Raw genomic sequence first — 17645 nt, 5'->3', positions numbered from 1 at the left:
TCCAACTTACCTAGGTTCATGGTTCTTACATTCCAGGTTCCTATGCAATATTTTTCTTTACAGCATTGGACTTTCCTTTCGCTTCCAGGCATATCCGCAACTGAGCATCCTTTCGGCTTTGGCCCAGCCGCTTCATCAGCTCTGGATCTACTTGTACTTGCCCTCCGCTCTTCCCCAGTAGCATGTTGGACGCCTTCCGACCTGAGGGGCTCATCTTCCAGCGTCATAACTTTTATATGCCACAGTCCATGGAGTTTTCTTGGCAAGGATACTGGAGTGGCTTGCCGGTTCCTCCTCCAGGTGGATCACGTTTGGTCAAAACTCTCCACTATGACCTGTTCATCTTGTGTGCCCTGCTCGGCGTAGTTCATAGCTTCTCTGAGTTCTTCAAGCCCCTTCGCCACGGCAAGGCAGTGATCCATGAAGGGGATCTGTAATGATACATTGGGCCAAAGACATTGGGCATAACATACAGTTAGAAGATTGTGAAAGATTGTGAAAAGATGGAATAAATTTTACTGCATGCAGTTTGCTCAAAGAAAATGTAATGAAAATGATGTATAGAGGGTATTTAAAGCCAGTGAAACTAGCAAAAATGTATAGAACAAATAACCGATGTTGGAAATATAAGGAAAGAGATGGTACCTTTTATCATATGTGGTGGGTGTGTAAGGAGGCGAAGGCTTTCTGGGAAATGATATATAATGAACTTTAAAAAATGTTGAAATATACATTTATTTAAAAAAAACATCCAGGAGCCTTCTTATTTGGTATTGTAGGTAGAGAAATACACAAGCAAGATAAAACATTGTTTCTATATGCAACAACTGCAGCAGGAATATTACTAGCCCAAAGATGGAAACAAGAAGAGATACCAATGAAAGAAGGGGCACTTTTCAAGGGGGAAATGGTGACTTTAAACAACAATGAACCTTTGAGTAAAGCAGGGATGGAGGGAACTGAGGGGGGGTGGCAATTTTAAATAAAGGAGCGGTTTGAGCTACATACCTTCAAGCAATGGTATATTTGATGATGGTGCATCCTTGGGGAATCTGATATGAGGAAAATGGAGGTTTCAAAAAATGGCAGAGTTTTGAGTAGTTAGCAGGGGGTGACATGTGGAAGTGGGGGACAATCTACAGGAATTTGCCACTTTCCAGAAGAAACTTCTCATGGCTCTTATGTTACTGTATCCATTGGCTGCAATATTCCCTGTGTTTTTGTACTTTTTTGTATATAGATTACAGTGGTACCTCAAGTTACATACGCTTCAGGTTACATATGCTTCAGGTTACAGATTCCACTAACTGATAAATAGTACCTCGGGTTAAGAACTTTGCTTCAGGATAAGAACAGAAATTGTGCTCAGGCGGTGAGGTAGCAGCAGGAGGCCCCATTAGCTAAAGTGGTGCTTCAGGTTAAGAACAGTTGCAGGTTAGGAATGGACCTCCGGAATGAATTAAGTACTTAACCCGAGGTACCACTGCATTATGTTAACCAAGTTGAGCATGGAAAGATAGAAGCATACTATGCTATTAATCAATAAATCAATATCACTCGATCAAGTCACAGAGTTGTTAACTGCTTTCCGCTTCCCAATGACTAGGAAACTACCTTTTATCAAGAGTACTTTCTGAAACAGTGAGACTTAAGACAACAACAACCTCCTCCTAATTTCACTGACGGCTATCACTTTACTTTATCACCACTAAAGAAACTGTTTCTTCTTGTCACAAGATGTGGGCAAACTGATTAAGCACAGACAAGGAGAAGAGGATAATTTACAGGACATTTTGAATTCAGCTTGGTCAAACTTAAACATTTTCCTTGCGACTTGGGGATTGCATTGATTCCTGCAAATCCTTCGATTGCCAACTTTCCCCAGCACAGAACGCTCTTACTCCTGCTTCCTGCCGCTCATGATATCTGAGCCACAGTTTCTCACAGGTATGTGGACATACTTAACATGCAAGGGTAGCAGGAGAGCCACTGCTCAGTGGGATAATTAGCAAGCATTTTGTACACTGACATGAACATAATTATAGGAATCCCAAGTGGCAGGCTAGGAAAGAATGAGTTCTGGAGATCTCAGTGCCTGATAGCCTTAGTAGCTTATGGTCTAACACTAGGCTGTTGAATGTCCCTTCAAAGACCCTGCGGATGTTTGGCCCAAATCAACAGTAAACTGCAGGTTTTCATGGGGAAAAGCAATGGAACAAAATAATAACCTCTCATATCCTTGCATAGAAATCACAGTTCAAGGTATGTTAGAAAGTTATACATAGAGTTTTGTATCCAAAATCTGATGCTGATTGGTTCGCATGCAGAAGATTCCAGATTCAGTATCTGCCGGGTATGGCTAACTCTTATCCTGTTAAAATGTTCATATCCGCTAGTTGGTGTTCCAATAAGTCATGGGCAGGTTTCTTTTTTCTCAGTCTAGACACTTCAGCAATCTCCTGTGTGTTCAGGAAATGATCATATATATATATATATATATATATATATATATATATATATATATATATTCAAAAAAAAAGAGGAAAGGAAACACTTATCAAAGTCTCCAGAGAAATATGCACTTTATACTTGCAGGTGTTTTGAGGGCTCTTGCTCATCTGCAGAGCTTTGACTTAGTGTGCAGAAAGGATTCACTCAGTGGCAGCTCCAGGTAGGGACAGGATTGATTCCTGCCTATATCCCTGCTGGTCAGTGTCAGCAATGTGAGCTAGGTAGAAAAACGGTCGTGCCTTGCACAAGGCAGTTTTCTATATTTATTTATTTATTCAGAGTTTTGAATGTATGCATTGCTTGAAAATGGATGTGTGTATGGTTGGGCTGGATACCAACACAGACTGAAGGAGAGATGAATACAAAGGAGTCCAGAAGCTTCACCAACAGGTTGCCTTTGAGGAGCAGCATGAAGGATAAGAAATATGTGTGGACACCAAAGGGGGGAGGAGCAAGAAGAAAGGATGTGATGTGTTAGTGCTGGTGCAAGACATTTTACTGCCTGAAGCAGAGGAGCAAATGTCACTCACAAACCCTTGCTGCACCTTTTCCTGCCTTCATCCTTCCCATTCACCCCAATTCTGTCATGAGAAGTGCCTTCCTTACCTTCCTGCACTCTCTCCTGCCATGCATAGAATTTGTGTAGCTTGCATCTGTGAGGTAAGAGGCTTGAGAGATTTCAAGCATCCTACTTTTATAGAAAGAGGACTCTCTGATCAAGAGTGGGAGTAGATTGGCTATAGGTATTCCCTTCTCGAGGTTTCCCATAAAAAAATGAGTTCCTCTTGCTGGAAAAAGGTTCTGTATCCGTACTGTACCACCATCCTGCTCTTTCCAGCCCATTAGCTGGGCTTTCTTTCCCTGGCTGTATTGGAAATCGCCTGCGTGGGGAGCAAAGTGCTTCTCAGTGCTTATAACTTACTTGCAGGCTTTTGAAGTGTAACAGATCCTTTCAAAGCACTTTTGTATATTTTACAAATGGAGCTGTTACTGTGCATGATCACAATCCCCTAAAGACTATATTGACAGTGTCACATGACACTGGCAAACTGATTAAGCATAAATGAAGGCAAGCAGGCACATTCCAGCACATCTTGTCATGAGCTCTTAAATGCATTGAATGCGTCCTCAAGACTTGGGAGTTGCATTGGTGTCTGCAAATCTTCCAGCGCAGGATTACTTATTCTGTTTCTATCTCTCTCTATCTCAATATCTGATCCAACGTTACTCACAGGTAAGCGAAAAGCTCATTAGAAATTCTTCACTTGCAAGAGCAGAAAGACAAGTAATTGGTGTGGCAGAATTAAGCATTGATGATGATGATGATGATGATGATGATGATTGACAAGCACAGCTTCAACCCCTGGGGTTAAAAGGTAAAAAGATAACACAGCTGTGAAAGATTCTGCATGAGGTTTTAGGAACAGAAAAGTATAGGAAGCTGCCTCCTAAAATTTAGTCCATTTATTTATTTTTACCCACCTTTACTCCAAGGCGTTCAAGGTGCTGTACATGGTTCGTCTTGCTCCTCTTTTTATCCTCACAAGAAACCTGTGAGATAGGTCAGGATAAGGAACTCTGGTTTGACATTTTCCAGTGAGTTTTATGTCTGTGTGGGAATTTGATGGCTAGTCTCCCAGATCTTACTCCAAAATTGGAATCACAATGCCACATTGGCTCTATCCAATTTGCCCAGTATTGCTTTACATTGTTGCATTGCTGGGGGTTGGACTAGATGACCCTTGGGTCCCCTCCAACTCTCAGATTCTATGGTTGTGTGACTCTGGCTGACAGCACTTCTCAAGGGTTTCAGACAAGGGTATACGCTCATTGTTGGTGCCAGGGATGGAACCCTTCTGCACAGGAGGCAGATGTTGCACCACAGAGCCATGTTCCTTGCCCTGGGAAGCATTTTTACGTTTGGGAATATGGGAACCCTATCATAGAGACTCTCTGAAACCCCAAATATATTCAGGTAGCTGCAAGCCCCACTGGCCCCTTTACCTGGCAATTAAAGAGCAAGTCATTTCACCTTAACCACCCACTCCAAAATAGCTACAAAGTATGAAAGACTAATCTCCAAAGCTTTAGCTTTGTCTTTCCTTATTTCCGTTAATAAAGACTAATTCTACCATTCTCTAAATTCTTCCAGCAGGAAAATAGCGGACAAAGTAGAAAAGCAAAGACTGATCACGATGATCAATTACACCCTCCCATCACTGTCCCCAATGAATGCTGGAGAGGAATATTACGGAAAAGACAATGGAACTGTTCTCTCTAATAATACGTACACTGATAATCATTCAGGATTGATATTAAGACAGTATATATTGGATATCAGCTACCTTTTAATCAGCATTTTTGGGCTTTTGGGGAATGGGACTGTCATCCGGCTGCTTGGTTTCTGCATTAAGAGGACTCCTTTCACCACTTACATCCTGAACCTCTCCATAGCTGACTTTGGTTTACTCACAGTTGTGTTTATTGATAGAATGTGTTTCATAGTGGGGAAATACTTACCTTACCTTGAAGATTACATGCTTAAATTGATTTTCCTATTTATGTACACCACTGGTCAATTTCTGCTGACAGCCATCAGCATTGATAGGTGTGTGGCTGTCCTTTTCCCACTTTGGCATCGATGCCACCGACCACCAAATATGTCCACCGCTGTTTGTGCCTCAATATGGGGACTTTCTACTATTCCCCTTGCAATTAACTTCACTCTCCTTCTGGCTGATTTCAATCTTTCTAACATACTGGGCATTCAGTTTATTGTGAGTGGCTTCCTTTGCCTCCCTCTCATGACTATCGCCACTCTGATCCTTTTTGTCAGGGTCTGCTTTAAATCACACCAGAGGAGGAGGGGAAAACTTCTAATTATGGTCCTGCTTGCTCTCTTCTTCTTCATCATTTTTTCTTTCCCACTCAATGCCGTTTTCATCACTCTTTTTGTTCTTCATTCGGCACCTCCTTTTTTCTCACAATATGCCTTCATACTCAGCTCTCTGAACAGCAGTGTTAACCCTTTGATTTATTTCCTGGTTGGAAGACAGAAAAGAGGCAGGTGTAGGCAGAGCCTGAAAGCCACATTCCAGAATGTTTTCAAAGAGGATGAAAACCCTGCAGAGGCAGGGGAGATCTCTTTGGAAACTCAGTTATGATGGCTCAGAAATATTGCCAAAATATATCTTTATCATTGTGAGTCTGATGACACAATCTAGTTCCCAATTTACAAACTTTCTGTCTGTAATCTTGTTGACCCGTGCTCAGTGCTGGCTATTGATTTCAGAGTGTGCATAGAATCTCAGTCTTGAACAGATGGATGGACTTGATGAACTTATTATCCTTATTATTTTATAAATCTAGGTAGTATACGACTATGGAGGAAGCCTGGGTCCATTCATGGGAAGAACATTTAATGTATTCAGGGAGCTCTGAGCTTGCGGTTGGAGCTGCTGGGGAAAGATGTAGGCTGGGGTGGGAAAGTAGATTTGGCTGGCATAAGGGAACCTCTACACACACTTTGAATGCCTTATGCAACAGCATTTTTGTTTTCAGTTCAGAACCTCCCTAGATCCTATATTACGACTACTTTTGTGCCTGCCTGAACAGCTTTGTTAACCCTTTGATTTATTTCCCTGTTGGAAGACAGAAGAGAGGCAGGTGTAGGCAGAGTATTAAAGTCATTTCCCAGAAGCCTTCTGGAATGAGAAAAACTCTACGGAGTCAAGACCGCCACTGAAACTCAAGCTATGGAAGTTCTAAAAGGTCATCACTTTGAGCTTTATCACTTCAGTCCCATCTAGGCCTTCTAGCTCCTACTAAGCCAGTTTTCGCCAGTGGAGGCACATTTTGAAATGTTCAAGAGGTAAAATCAGAAAATGACTATCATGGATAGGACAAAACACAAATTGACTGCTGCCTCAAAAGCAGCATAAAAAGAACAGAGATGGAATCACATAATATGGAAAAATCTATTCTATGGTTGTTGGTAAGTAACACTGTTAAATCTTGGTTGCTACGTTGTCTGTTTCTGCTGTTAACTGAATCAAAGAATAATGTTTAATTTCTGCCCATAGCTATACTCATCCAGCACCACAAATAAATAGCATGCATGCAGAGCAATCTTATATATGTCTACTCAGAAGTAAGCCCTTTAGAATTCAATAGGACCTACTCCCAAGGAAGTGAATTTAAGACCATAAGAAGGACCTGATGAATTTGGCCAATTGCCCATTGATTCCACCATCCTGTTCTCACACTGCTGAACCAGATACATGATGGAAATGTGCAGGCAGGGCCTGATCACAAAGGCACTCTCCCCTCCTGCAATTTTCAGCAGCTGGTATCCAAAAGCACATTGCCTTGTGCTGTGGAAGCAGAGCACATCCTCCACCACGATTTGTATCTATTGATAGGCCTATTCGGAGTTAATCTGTGTATTCTTCTTTTAAAGCCTTCCAAGTTGGTGGCCATCACTGCATGCCAGTGAGAGCCAGTTTTCAAGGGGGCGCTAGGGGGCGCATCGGAAGATGTCCAACAATAACATCTCTCCGGCTCACACGAGGTAATTAAGAGGCTGTTATGGGAGTATGCAGCCTCCCTCGTTACCCCAAGGGAATGGGGAACGCTGCCTTGCCTGCTGTGCCCATAATTCAACTCAGATTCGAAAGAGGGTGAGGGCACTAGGCACAAAAGCCCTCGTGTGGGTCGGCTCTCCTGGACGCTGTCTCTGATCTGCGCAGCTAGTTGCGGGAGCTCAAAATAAACAATCAGAACAGAAGCAAATGCACATACTTCAAGAGATGATTGGGAGTAAGGACTGCTAACTAAAGGGATCTCTGGGAAGAGGAGTGACGGGATGGACTTAACATTAAATCAAGAAGAGGAATAAATCAAGAAGAAGATTCATCAAAGGATCGGTATGTCGGAGCGAGACTGAAAAGGAGGGAGGAGAAAAACTTTTCTTTTTTGTCTTATGTGAGTACCCAATAAACCCCCTCCCCCCCAAAAAAAGAATCGTTGAAATTACTGATCACAAGCAGGGGGAATAAGAACTGTGTGGAAATTAATTACTATGTAAGGACATGGCTTATGGGAGCATCGGGAAACGAAAGTAAGTCTTTTGTGACGCAGCTGTAAAAAGAGATTTATCATGGCAGGCCCGCCCGCAGGAATCCAGGGGGAGGAGGACTATGGCTGTTACTATGTTGGAGTATGGGTTCGGCCTAGAAGGGCCCCCTGAGAAAATTTATGAGGGAGCGGCGGGCCTGGGGAGATCAGGACAGACTGTCGGAATGTTTTGTACGGAGGTGTTGAAATGGCGTCTGTCTACTTTTATGGCTCTTGGATGAGTGTAAAATCCACATAGGAAATAACGACGTTTGTCTTCAACCCGCTTGTGGAGATTATCAGAGATCACAAAGAAAGGAGATAACAACAAGAAGATGAGGAAAACAACAAAGAGAAGATTGAACAGAACTGTGAATATTATTTTGACAGAACTGTGTAATTAAAGCAGCAGTAAGAGAGATGATTGGATCCCTTTCGGAGCTTGAAGCATGGGTACCCCCAACAAAAAATTTAAAAAAATTGGCTGTGTAATTTGGAATTATTGTTATTTGGAATTAATGTGAGGTGATTGGCCTGTTAATAAAAATTATTTTTAAAAAAAGAGAGAGAGAGCCAGTTTTCAAGGGGGAAATGGTGACTTCAAACAACAGCAGACATTTGTATAAAGCAGGATTGGGGGAAAATGAGAGGAAAAAACTGGAAATTGTAAACAACAGCAGCAGTTTGAGTAAAATCCCTTCAAGCAATGGTATATTTGAGGACACCGCATCCTTGAGGGAATCTGATATGAGGAAAGCGGAGGTTGTAAACAATGGCAGAGTTTTGAGTAGTTAGCAGGGGGTGATGTGTGGAAGTGGGAAAAAATATGCTGGAAACCCTCAATTTCTAGAAGAAACTTCTCATGGCTCTTACGTTACTTTATCCATTGGTTGCAATATTCCCTGTGTTTTTGTACTTTTTTGTATATACATTATTATGTTAACCAGGTTGAGAATGGACAGAAAAAAGCATACTATGCTATTAGTAATCAGTAAATGATTATCACTCGATCAAGTCACAGAGTTGTTAGCTGCTTCCTGATGACTAGGAAAGAAACTTTTCTCAAGTGTACGTATCATCAGGCCCTACAGCTTCTTCTCTTACGTTGCTACTTACATATGAAATAATCTTGTGTCAGCGCTGCCCAAGGTCCCAGCTCACACAAGACCAACGCTGCTTCCTTCTTTAGTATAAAAGTCTTTATTGAAGTTCAGTTTCACTTCCACACGCGCAGCGTGCAACGCTACGTCTTTAACCTTAGACCGCCGAAGCTCCATCTGAATCTCCTCCCCGCTGACACCAGTTTAAGATTCTAGCCTTACTCCACCTCTTCCTCTGTTCCTTCCTTCTCTGGGTCTGCCTGCTAGTCGGGGTCTCACCCTTCCTAGACTCCTCTGACGCTGAGTCCCCTGACTCTTCCCCCTCCCTCCTTCGGGCTTTAGGACCTGGCTCCCAATCCGGGTTTTCTGCTGTCCCGCGCTACTGCACCTTTGAACTTGGCGCGCGCGCGCAGCCTCCCACTTTCCTTCTGACCGTTACACTTGTGTCACTGCTCCCTCCTTCGGGGAGGCTAGCTGGACCTGACCTTCCCTCCGTTTCCCCACTTTCCGATGGGGGCGTGGTTATCCCTGACTCATCTTCTCTCCCCGCTGGAGGAGAGGCTGGTCCTGACTCATGTGACTCTTCCCCCCCACTGCGCTCTGGTGGGGGAGCTGGTCCTGATCCTCCGCTGCTCCCTTGGGAGTCCCCGCTGGCCCCTTGCTTCTGGTGCGTCCCCCCTGGGACCCCCCTTGCCCTTACCATAGGCGCCCCCTTCTGGGAATCTTCTGATTCGCTGGAGAAGCTCATGGAATCTCTCGGGTCACTGTCATATTCCCCTACGCTCCCCTCGGATTCCTCTCCTCCGCTCTCTATTTGCTCTCTCCCCTGTGCTTCTGCTCCTGAGCCTCTGACATCCTGTATGTATATTTTTGGGTTTATTCTGTTGTTCACATATGAAAAAAAATTATTATTGGTTGTTGTCAACAAAAACAGGTTTGAAAAACTGTCTTCTCTTCCAGACACTTCAAAGGTTTTGTGGTGTCATTGCCTGTTTTTCGTGTTCTGCTCTAAGCTGGAGCTAGAAAACAAAAGTTAATTGAATCCAAGAATAATGTTTAATTTCTACATATAGCCATACACATCCAGTAGCACAAATAAATAACAGCATGCAAACCATGTACTCGTCTACTCTGCAGTGAAAACTTAAGAGATGCATTTGACCTACACCCAGGCAAGTGAATATAAGAGCAGAAGAAGAACCTGATATGTAGTTGTACCCTCCATGAATTCCTCAGAGTGGATGGAAAATTAAAGGGAATTACCAATTTCCAGAAGCAACCTCTCAAGCCCCTTATGATAGTTAATTGTTATATAAATTGGCTGCAATATTCCATGTGTTTTTCTACTGTCATGTATATCTGTAATTTTGTTAAACATATTGAGCATGGAAATATAGAAGCATGGTATGGTTTTAATGAATAAATGAATTACTCCCGATCGAGTCACAAAGGTGTTAGCTGCTTCCCGCTTCCCTAACACTGGCAAACCAGCTTTTCTCAAGAGTACTTTCTACAACAGTGAGACTTAGAGGGCAACAGCCTCCTCCTAATTTTGTTGATGACTATCTTGTTCACCAGTAAATGCAGTTTCTTTTTGTCACAAAATGTTGGCCAGCTGATTAAGCACAGATGAAGAGGAGCGGGTAGGTTACAGAACATCTTGCAGTCAGCTTGGTCAGACTTAGAAGTTTCCCTTGCAGCTTGGGGATTGCATTGATTCCTGCAAATCCTCCAACTGCCTACTTTTCCCAGCCCAGAATGCTGTGACTCCTGCTTTCTCCTTCTCATGATATCTGATCCACAGCTTATCACAGGTACAGTACGTATGTGAACATACTTCATTTGGAAGGGTGGCAGGTGAGCCATGGCACAGTGGCAGAAATATGCATGCTTTTGGCACACATGCATTTGGCACAAAACTACTTTACAGAGACGGAGAATGGAGATGGAGTATCTACGCAGTCTTATGACAGCCCTGCTTCCTGCTGAACTAAAAATGTAGCCTTTTGGCATACAGATAGTTTTTCTCAACAGGCAACTTCTCATAGATGCAGCGGCAGAACAAGCCATCCGGGCACTGGGGCAGGACACTCCGTGGGGCTTCCAAGGAGTCTGCCTGCCTCCTCCCGCTCAGCTGAGGGGTAGGAGGTTGGCAGACTGTTTGGGGCAGTGTGGAGAAGAAGAAGAAGAAGAGTTTGGATTTGATGTCCCGCTTTATCACTCCCCGATGGAGTCTCAAAGCGGCTAACATTCTCCTTTCCCTTCCTCCCCCACAACAAACACTCTGTGAGGTGAGGGGGGCTGAGAGACTTCAGAGAAGTGTGACTAGCCCAAGATCACCCAGCAGCTGCATGTGGAGGAGCGGAGACGCGAACCCGGTTCCCCAGATGACGAGTCTACCACTCTTAACCACTACACCACACTGGCTCTGGAGCCTATGGGTGCCCAAGCCACTGTGTCACTACCAGGAGAGACATGTGGTTCTGGCGTGCTGCAGGCCCCGTGGTGAGTGCTGCCCGGCATTTTGTCACCCCCCTCAGTGTTGACACCCAGGGAGGACTGCCCCCACATCACCCCCTTCCTCTGCCCCTGCATAAATGTATAGAAAAGGGGAACAAAAGAATTGCATTCATGTTGGATTGGAGAGGCTGTGTTCAATCTAAAATTGAACAATGGAGAAGCAAAGAAAGAAAGAATGGGAGGTGAGGTGAACAGGGAAAGATTAGCCAGTTATTTCAATAAGATGTATTTAGGTTTTGTTAGAGGCTTACGAGGGAAAGGGAACTGAGAGCTTATGCCAAGGAAGATGATGTGTTTCATAGAGTAGGGCTGCCATATGTCCAGATTTTCCTGCACACATCTGGGATTTACACTAAATTGGCAAAATGTCCAGGAAAACCAGGGAATATGTCAAGGGATTTTCACTTGGGGAAACATGGGAAACCTATCATAGTGACTTTCGGAAACCCCCCATATAGTCAGGTAGATGCAAGTGCCACTGGCCCCTTTACCTGGCAATTAAAGAGCAAGAGTCATATCACCTTAACAATCCACTCCAAAATAGCTACAGAACATGAAAGACTAATCTGAAAAGGTTTAGCTTTGTATTTGTTTATTATGTTAACCTATGCACTTACTGAATGCATGACGAGTGAAGAGGGGGCTCATATAAGGCATATATTCAAGTAGATCATTTGTTTTCAATTACCTGGATCTGTTTTCTTTTCTTAAATCAAAGCAAATATGAGAAAAGCCTTTATTGCTGTCACTTGCCCACTTATGTCCACTTTTTAAAATACCATGAATACCTCTAGAAGTCTATTGCTTATCTCACTCAATCAGTTTCACCAATTTTTTCATCTTGTTCTGTGTTCCCCATTTCTGTTTTGCCTTCTCCAGCAGGGCAGGGACTGCACTGAGGTTGATGTTGTACTAGACTGCTGATCAACAGTTGCTCACAGGCATGGGAATGTCTCAAGTTGACATAGTTCGTTTGCAAAAGCGGTAGGGGAACCATAAGCAGAAGTGTACATGCATTGAAGGCAGAAAAGCCCAGGTTGAATCTTTGGGGAAGGGAATACAGGGCTGGAGAAACAAATAATCTGCCTCACAAGTGCTCTACTATAGGGGTACAACTTTATTTTTAAAAAATCTCAATGTCAGGCTCATCAGCACATGTGAGCATGCACACACACACACACACACACACACACACAGAGAGAGAGAGAGACTAGCTTTCATTTTGCTGCTTTAAACTCATTTTAACTTGTGTAGATTATTTTTCTGTTATCGTTCATAGTGTGTGTTTCTTTCATAAACCATTTACTGGTGGTGACACTTCTTATGTTAGGAAATACTATGTGGGGGACAAATAATGGGGGTCGAGGAGGGTCAATAGGAGAGGAGTGAAAAATATCCCTATTTCCATCTGAAGAATGTTAGGGGTCATGTTATCAAATCTGGGATTGGAGAGAAGTGTCCCCATGCCCTCGTAAAAAAAAAAAGCAGGTTGGTCTCCCACAAATGTCAAAGTTGCCCCGAGTGGGGTTGGGAGATCAAAGAGCTGTTGGGGCAGCAGAAAACCACAGCAGAGGAGAGGACTTTTATGTTCCAAAGCTGTTTGTAGGCTTCCCTTAAGCATCTGTTTGGCCACTGTGAGACCAGGACAGTGGATTTGACTTGAGTTTTATTTAATCTGGTTTTGTTAAAAATCACATTTTAATAATAATAAAAACTTACACATGCCTACCCAGTGCATTGTTTTGTTATGTTTTTATATATGTTGGAAGCTGTCCAATGTGGCTGGGGTACTACTACTGATAATGGCTTTTGTTTTCTTGATGTTCAACTCCTTCTCCCGTTCCTCTTCTCCACTCCAGATTTGAAACATTGACCCCATCCAACCGCCCCACTCTCAGTTTAGTTAGTTTGAGAAGTCAAGTCTAATTTCAGATGTTATGTCTGACTCAGAGAGCAGAAGAGGGGAATTTTAGTTTTAAAATGTTATGCTTACTGATGCTGTGCCTGCAGATTCCTTAATGGGGGGGGGGATCCATAACCCATCGCCGAACTGCATCCCCCCCCATAACCTTTGAAACTGATAAATTTTGAAAAACATTCTAAAGAAGAATATTCCTAAAGTTTTTGTTTCTTTCATTCTTTGTTTATCAGTCATGAATTTTCCCACTACAGCATGTCTCTTTTGTTATTGTTTGAGTGTCTCAGTTTAATATGGTTGAGCTTTATAGCCAAAGCTGACTCCACATTTGTTTATTTTCTCCTGGTAGGAAGAGCCATAGAAGAAATAGCTCAGAAGCAGAGATTAAGCAAAATGAGGAATGATGGCCTGGGATCCTGGTCTACTTTGGATGCTTCAGGGGAAGATCTTGGAGCAGAAAATGGAACGGACCTCCTAACCCCCCAGGATGGTTTTGATCATGAATTATCACCATATCCTATAGAAGACATTTTTATCTCTGTCTCCATTTTATTTATTAGCATTTTTGGACTTATGGGGAATGGAAATGTCATCTGGTTTCTTGGCTTTTGCATGAAGAGGAATCATTTCACCACCTTCATCCTGCATCTGGCTGCTGCTGACCTTGGGGCACTCATATGCTTATTTACTTTTTCCATTATATATCTTCTGGAGTCATTTTCATTCTTACATGCCAGTGATTATTATTTCAATATAATATCTTTTGGCACCTTTGCTTTATTGTTCATGTACAACACTGGTCAATATCTGTTGACAGCCATTAGCATGGACAGGTGTGTTTCTGTCGTCTTTCCCCTTTGGCATCGATGCCACCGACCACCACACTATTCCACCCTTGTGTGTGCCTTAATATGGATCATTGCTTTCCTGCTCACTGTAATCTTCATGATTCTTTTTATTTTTAGAGTTATAACGAATTCCCTTTTCTACCTGTTTCTAATGAATGCTATACTTTGCCTCCCACTCATGACCGTTTCCACTCTGGTCCTGTTTATAAAAGTTTACTGCAGATCACAACAGAGGAAGAAGGGGAAAACTGTAACAGCCATCCTACTAGCCCTCCTTTTCTTCCTCTTCTTAGCTTTCCCATTTACTTGCATTTCATTAATCCATTTTTCCCTTGAAAGTGGAAACAGTACTAAAATATTTATTGGGCTCTTATGCAGCTGCCTAAACAGCAGTGTTAACCCTTTGATTTATTTCCTGGTTGGAAGAAAGAAACACAGTCGATCAAGGGAGAGCTTGAAGGTCATATTCCAGAGGGTTTTCCAGGAGGAGAAACATGGAAGGGAGGAGGTAGAACTCTGGGTCAGCCCGCAGATATGATGCTTCAAAAGAATCAGAATGATTCACTTTTCCCCTCTTGCTATTCTGATACTTTTGGTAAGGTCCTCGGGCTGTTCAGAAGTTCAAAGAAACCCATATACCTGCATTTTATTAATCCATATTTCCTGGTTGGAAAAAAGAAACAAGGGAGAGCTTGAAGCTCATATTACAGAGGCTTTTTAAGGAGGAGGAAGATGGGAGAAAGAAGTGAGACGTTCAAGTCCAAACCTGGATCTGATGACTTCAAAGAAGAATAGAGCTGTGAAAAATACTATGTACTGAAAGTGGAGACGACAGATATACCTTTCCCTGCTTATCTGTTTGCTTTGTAACACAAAGGCTTTAATTAAAAAAATGACTTGTTAATTCCCCCCCCCCAAAAAAAAATGCTTATTATATTTCTTGGTACTTGTTCTACTCTGAACTCAGTATCTCCCCCTCCCCTCTTCCTCCTCCTTTTCTTCTTAAAATATTTTAATTAAATATTTCTTGGTTTACAAAAGTATGTGCAATGACTCATTTTTCAAATTTCATTTGTTGAAACATTAGTGATACATTAGGAAGAAAAGGGGGAAGCGGTGGAGGGCTAAACATGAGTGAGGTGCGGTGGGTGGCAATGCTTCTATTATAATTAGTTTAATTTATTAGAAATCTATTTGCTAATTTCTACAGATTGTATATCTCTGGAGAGACATAGAGGTAAACCCCATTTCCATTTTTTTTATCGGCAGATTATTATTTATTGAATGTATGTATTATTATTATTTATTGAATTTATATACTGCCCTATACCCGGAGGTCTCAGATGAGTGAAGCCTGAGACTTCTGGTGCTTTCTGCCATAATGAAGGCAGCTCCCATGTTAGTGTAGATCGATCACAGATCATAAACAAGGACGATTTGAGGGTAATTGCCATTGCAAGCCCTCCCCCCACAGTGTTTGGGAGGGGGTGAACTCCACTTGCAGATCGTCTGATACCTAGCTCTCATCCCGACATGGATTACAGGAGGCGCTGAGTGCAAAGCAATTTGCTTATTGGTAACCATCTGATGCAGCCATTATGGGCAGAGGTTCTTCTGTTTTTTAGAATGAAATTGGATGTAATTTACAGATGTGTACTGGACTAATAGGACATGATAATCTGCTAAATGAATCAGCCACTGAGCAGCAACATTTCGACCTGGAGAGAAGATTTTCTTCATAGTGAAGTGCAGTATGCTGGGGGAGGGGAGGCTTTACCCTTTCTTTATATACATGGTGTTTGCTGCTTTAATTATTTGGAAAACTTCCCCCTGGGTGCTAATGGATTGATAAAAAGCAAAAGAAAATTAATGAGAATAAGATAATATATATGAATCGTTACAAAAATAGAACTCTGTGACAATATTGATACAATTTAAAGCATCAATCTTCCACTGAACCACAATTAGGGCTATGGTTTTTGAAGATGTACCACAGCTCTGGAGGGATGCCAGATCATTAGCAGCTGAGTGTTGGATGAGAAAGATAAGTTGGAGACTTACCCGGGGTTTTGGCAGGACTCCAGACATTTTGTTAGACTTTGACAAACAAAGATGGCGTGTGACTCAGGAAAAACTGCAGACTTTGAGAACAGGAGAGAGAGAACAAAAAAGTGGAGGCAGAGATGCTGTATATGTTGGATTACAATAGGAAGAATGAAGAAACAAATGGAAAATAAACATCTCACACAGAAATTTACAGGAAACAAGTTGGTGGCCAATAGTATATACTTTGTGAGTGGATTCCACAGTTTATCTATCTGCTGTGCAGAGAAGCATTTTCTTTTGTCTGTCTTGAATTGTCCAGCATTTAGATGCACTGGGTGGCCCTGATTTCTAGTATTATAGGAGAGTGAGAATAATAATAATATGGCATCATAAATAATAATTATTATTAATATTACTTATTTAAATTTATATACCACCCTATACCTGCCTAGGTTCTTACATTTGTTATAATATTGCATTTTTACTTTTGGGAATATGGGAGCCGTATCACAGATAAGATCTGAACCCCCCCATATATTCAGGTAGCTGCAAGCCCCACTGGCCCCTTTACTTGGCAATTAGAGAGCAAGAGTCATTTCACCTTAAACACCCACTCCAAAATACCTTCAAAACATGAAAAACTAATCTGAAAAGCCTTAGCTTTGTATTTGCTAATTTCCGTTAGTAAAGACTAATTCTACCTTTCTCTAAATTCTTCCAGCAGGAAAACACCAGACAAAGTAGAAAAGCAAAGACTGATCACAAAGATCAATAACACCATCCAATCACTGCCCTCTTTGAATGATGGAGAAGAATATTATGGAACTTTCAATAAAACTGTTCTCTCTAACAATAGCCACACTGATAATTCAGGATTGACATTCGGACAGTATATATTGCATATTGGTTACCAGAGGCATACTGCACCACAGAGAGGAGGCAGAATATAAATTGATCATCCATTGATGTGCTCAGTACACTTTTAAAGTCATCCAAATGGCCATTGGTATATACTTTGGGATTTTTTAATCAGCATATTGGGACTTTGGTGGAATGCGATTGTCATCTGGCTGCTTGGCTTCTGTATTAAAAGGACTCCTTTCACCAATTAAATCCTAAACCTCTCCATAGCTGACTTTGGTTTACTCATAGTGAATCTTATTTTAGAAATATGGGTTCTTTTAGAAGTATATATCCAGAAACCCCTTCTAGTTTACATTCTTTTTCTTATCTTCCTATTCTTGTACAGCATGGGTCAATTTCTACTGATAGCCCTCAGCATTGATACATGTGTGGCTGTCCTTTTCCCACTTTGGCATCGATGCCACTGACCACCAAATATGTCCACCACTATGTGTGCCTCAATATGGGTATTTTGTTTCCTTTCCCCTGGAATTCACCTCATGCTCATCCTAGTTAAATTAAAAGAAGTGAGATCATAAACATTCAGCTTGTTGTGAATGGCTTCCTTTGCCTTCCACTTATGACTATCTCCGCTTTCACCCCCTTCATCAAAGTCTGCTTTAAATCACAACAAAGGAGGCAGGCTAAACTTATAGCAGTTATCTTGTTGTCTCTCCTCTTCTT

General features: G+C 42.1%; 2 protein-coding genes across 2 annotated transcripts; both read left to right on the top strand.

Moving 5' to 3' along the window:
* The first annotated feature begins 4706 nt into the window (after nt 1-4706).
* LOC128417045 (mas-related G-protein coupled receptor member H-like) lies at nt 4707-5675 on the top strand. Its single transcript, XM_053395229.1, has one exon. The coding sequence runs from the start codon at nt 4707-4709 to the stop codon at nt 5673-5675; it is 969 nt and encodes a 322-aa protein (XP_053251204.1).
* A 7882-nt stretch (nt 5676-13557) lies between these two features.
* On the top strand, nt 13558-14761 carry LOC128417046 (proto-oncogene Mas-like). The gene is made up of 2 exons (XM_053395230.1): nt 13558-14472; nt 14711-14761. The coding sequence occupies exons 1-2, from the start codon at nt 13558-13560 to the stop codon at nt 14759-14761; spliced, it is 966 nt and encodes a 321-aa protein (XP_053251205.1).
* The last annotated feature ends 2884 nt before the right edge of the window (nt 14762-17645 follow it).

The sequence above is a fragment of the Podarcis raffonei genome, chromosome 7 (assembly GCF_027172205.1).
Source record: "Podarcis raffonei isolate rPodRaf1 chromosome 7, rPodRaf1.pri, whole genome shotgun sequence".
Classification (NCBI taxonomy): domain Eukaryota; kingdom Metazoa; phylum Chordata; class Lepidosauria; order Squamata; family Lacertidae; genus Podarcis; species Podarcis raffonei.
This window is presented reverse-complemented; position numbering and strand designations above follow the sequence as displayed.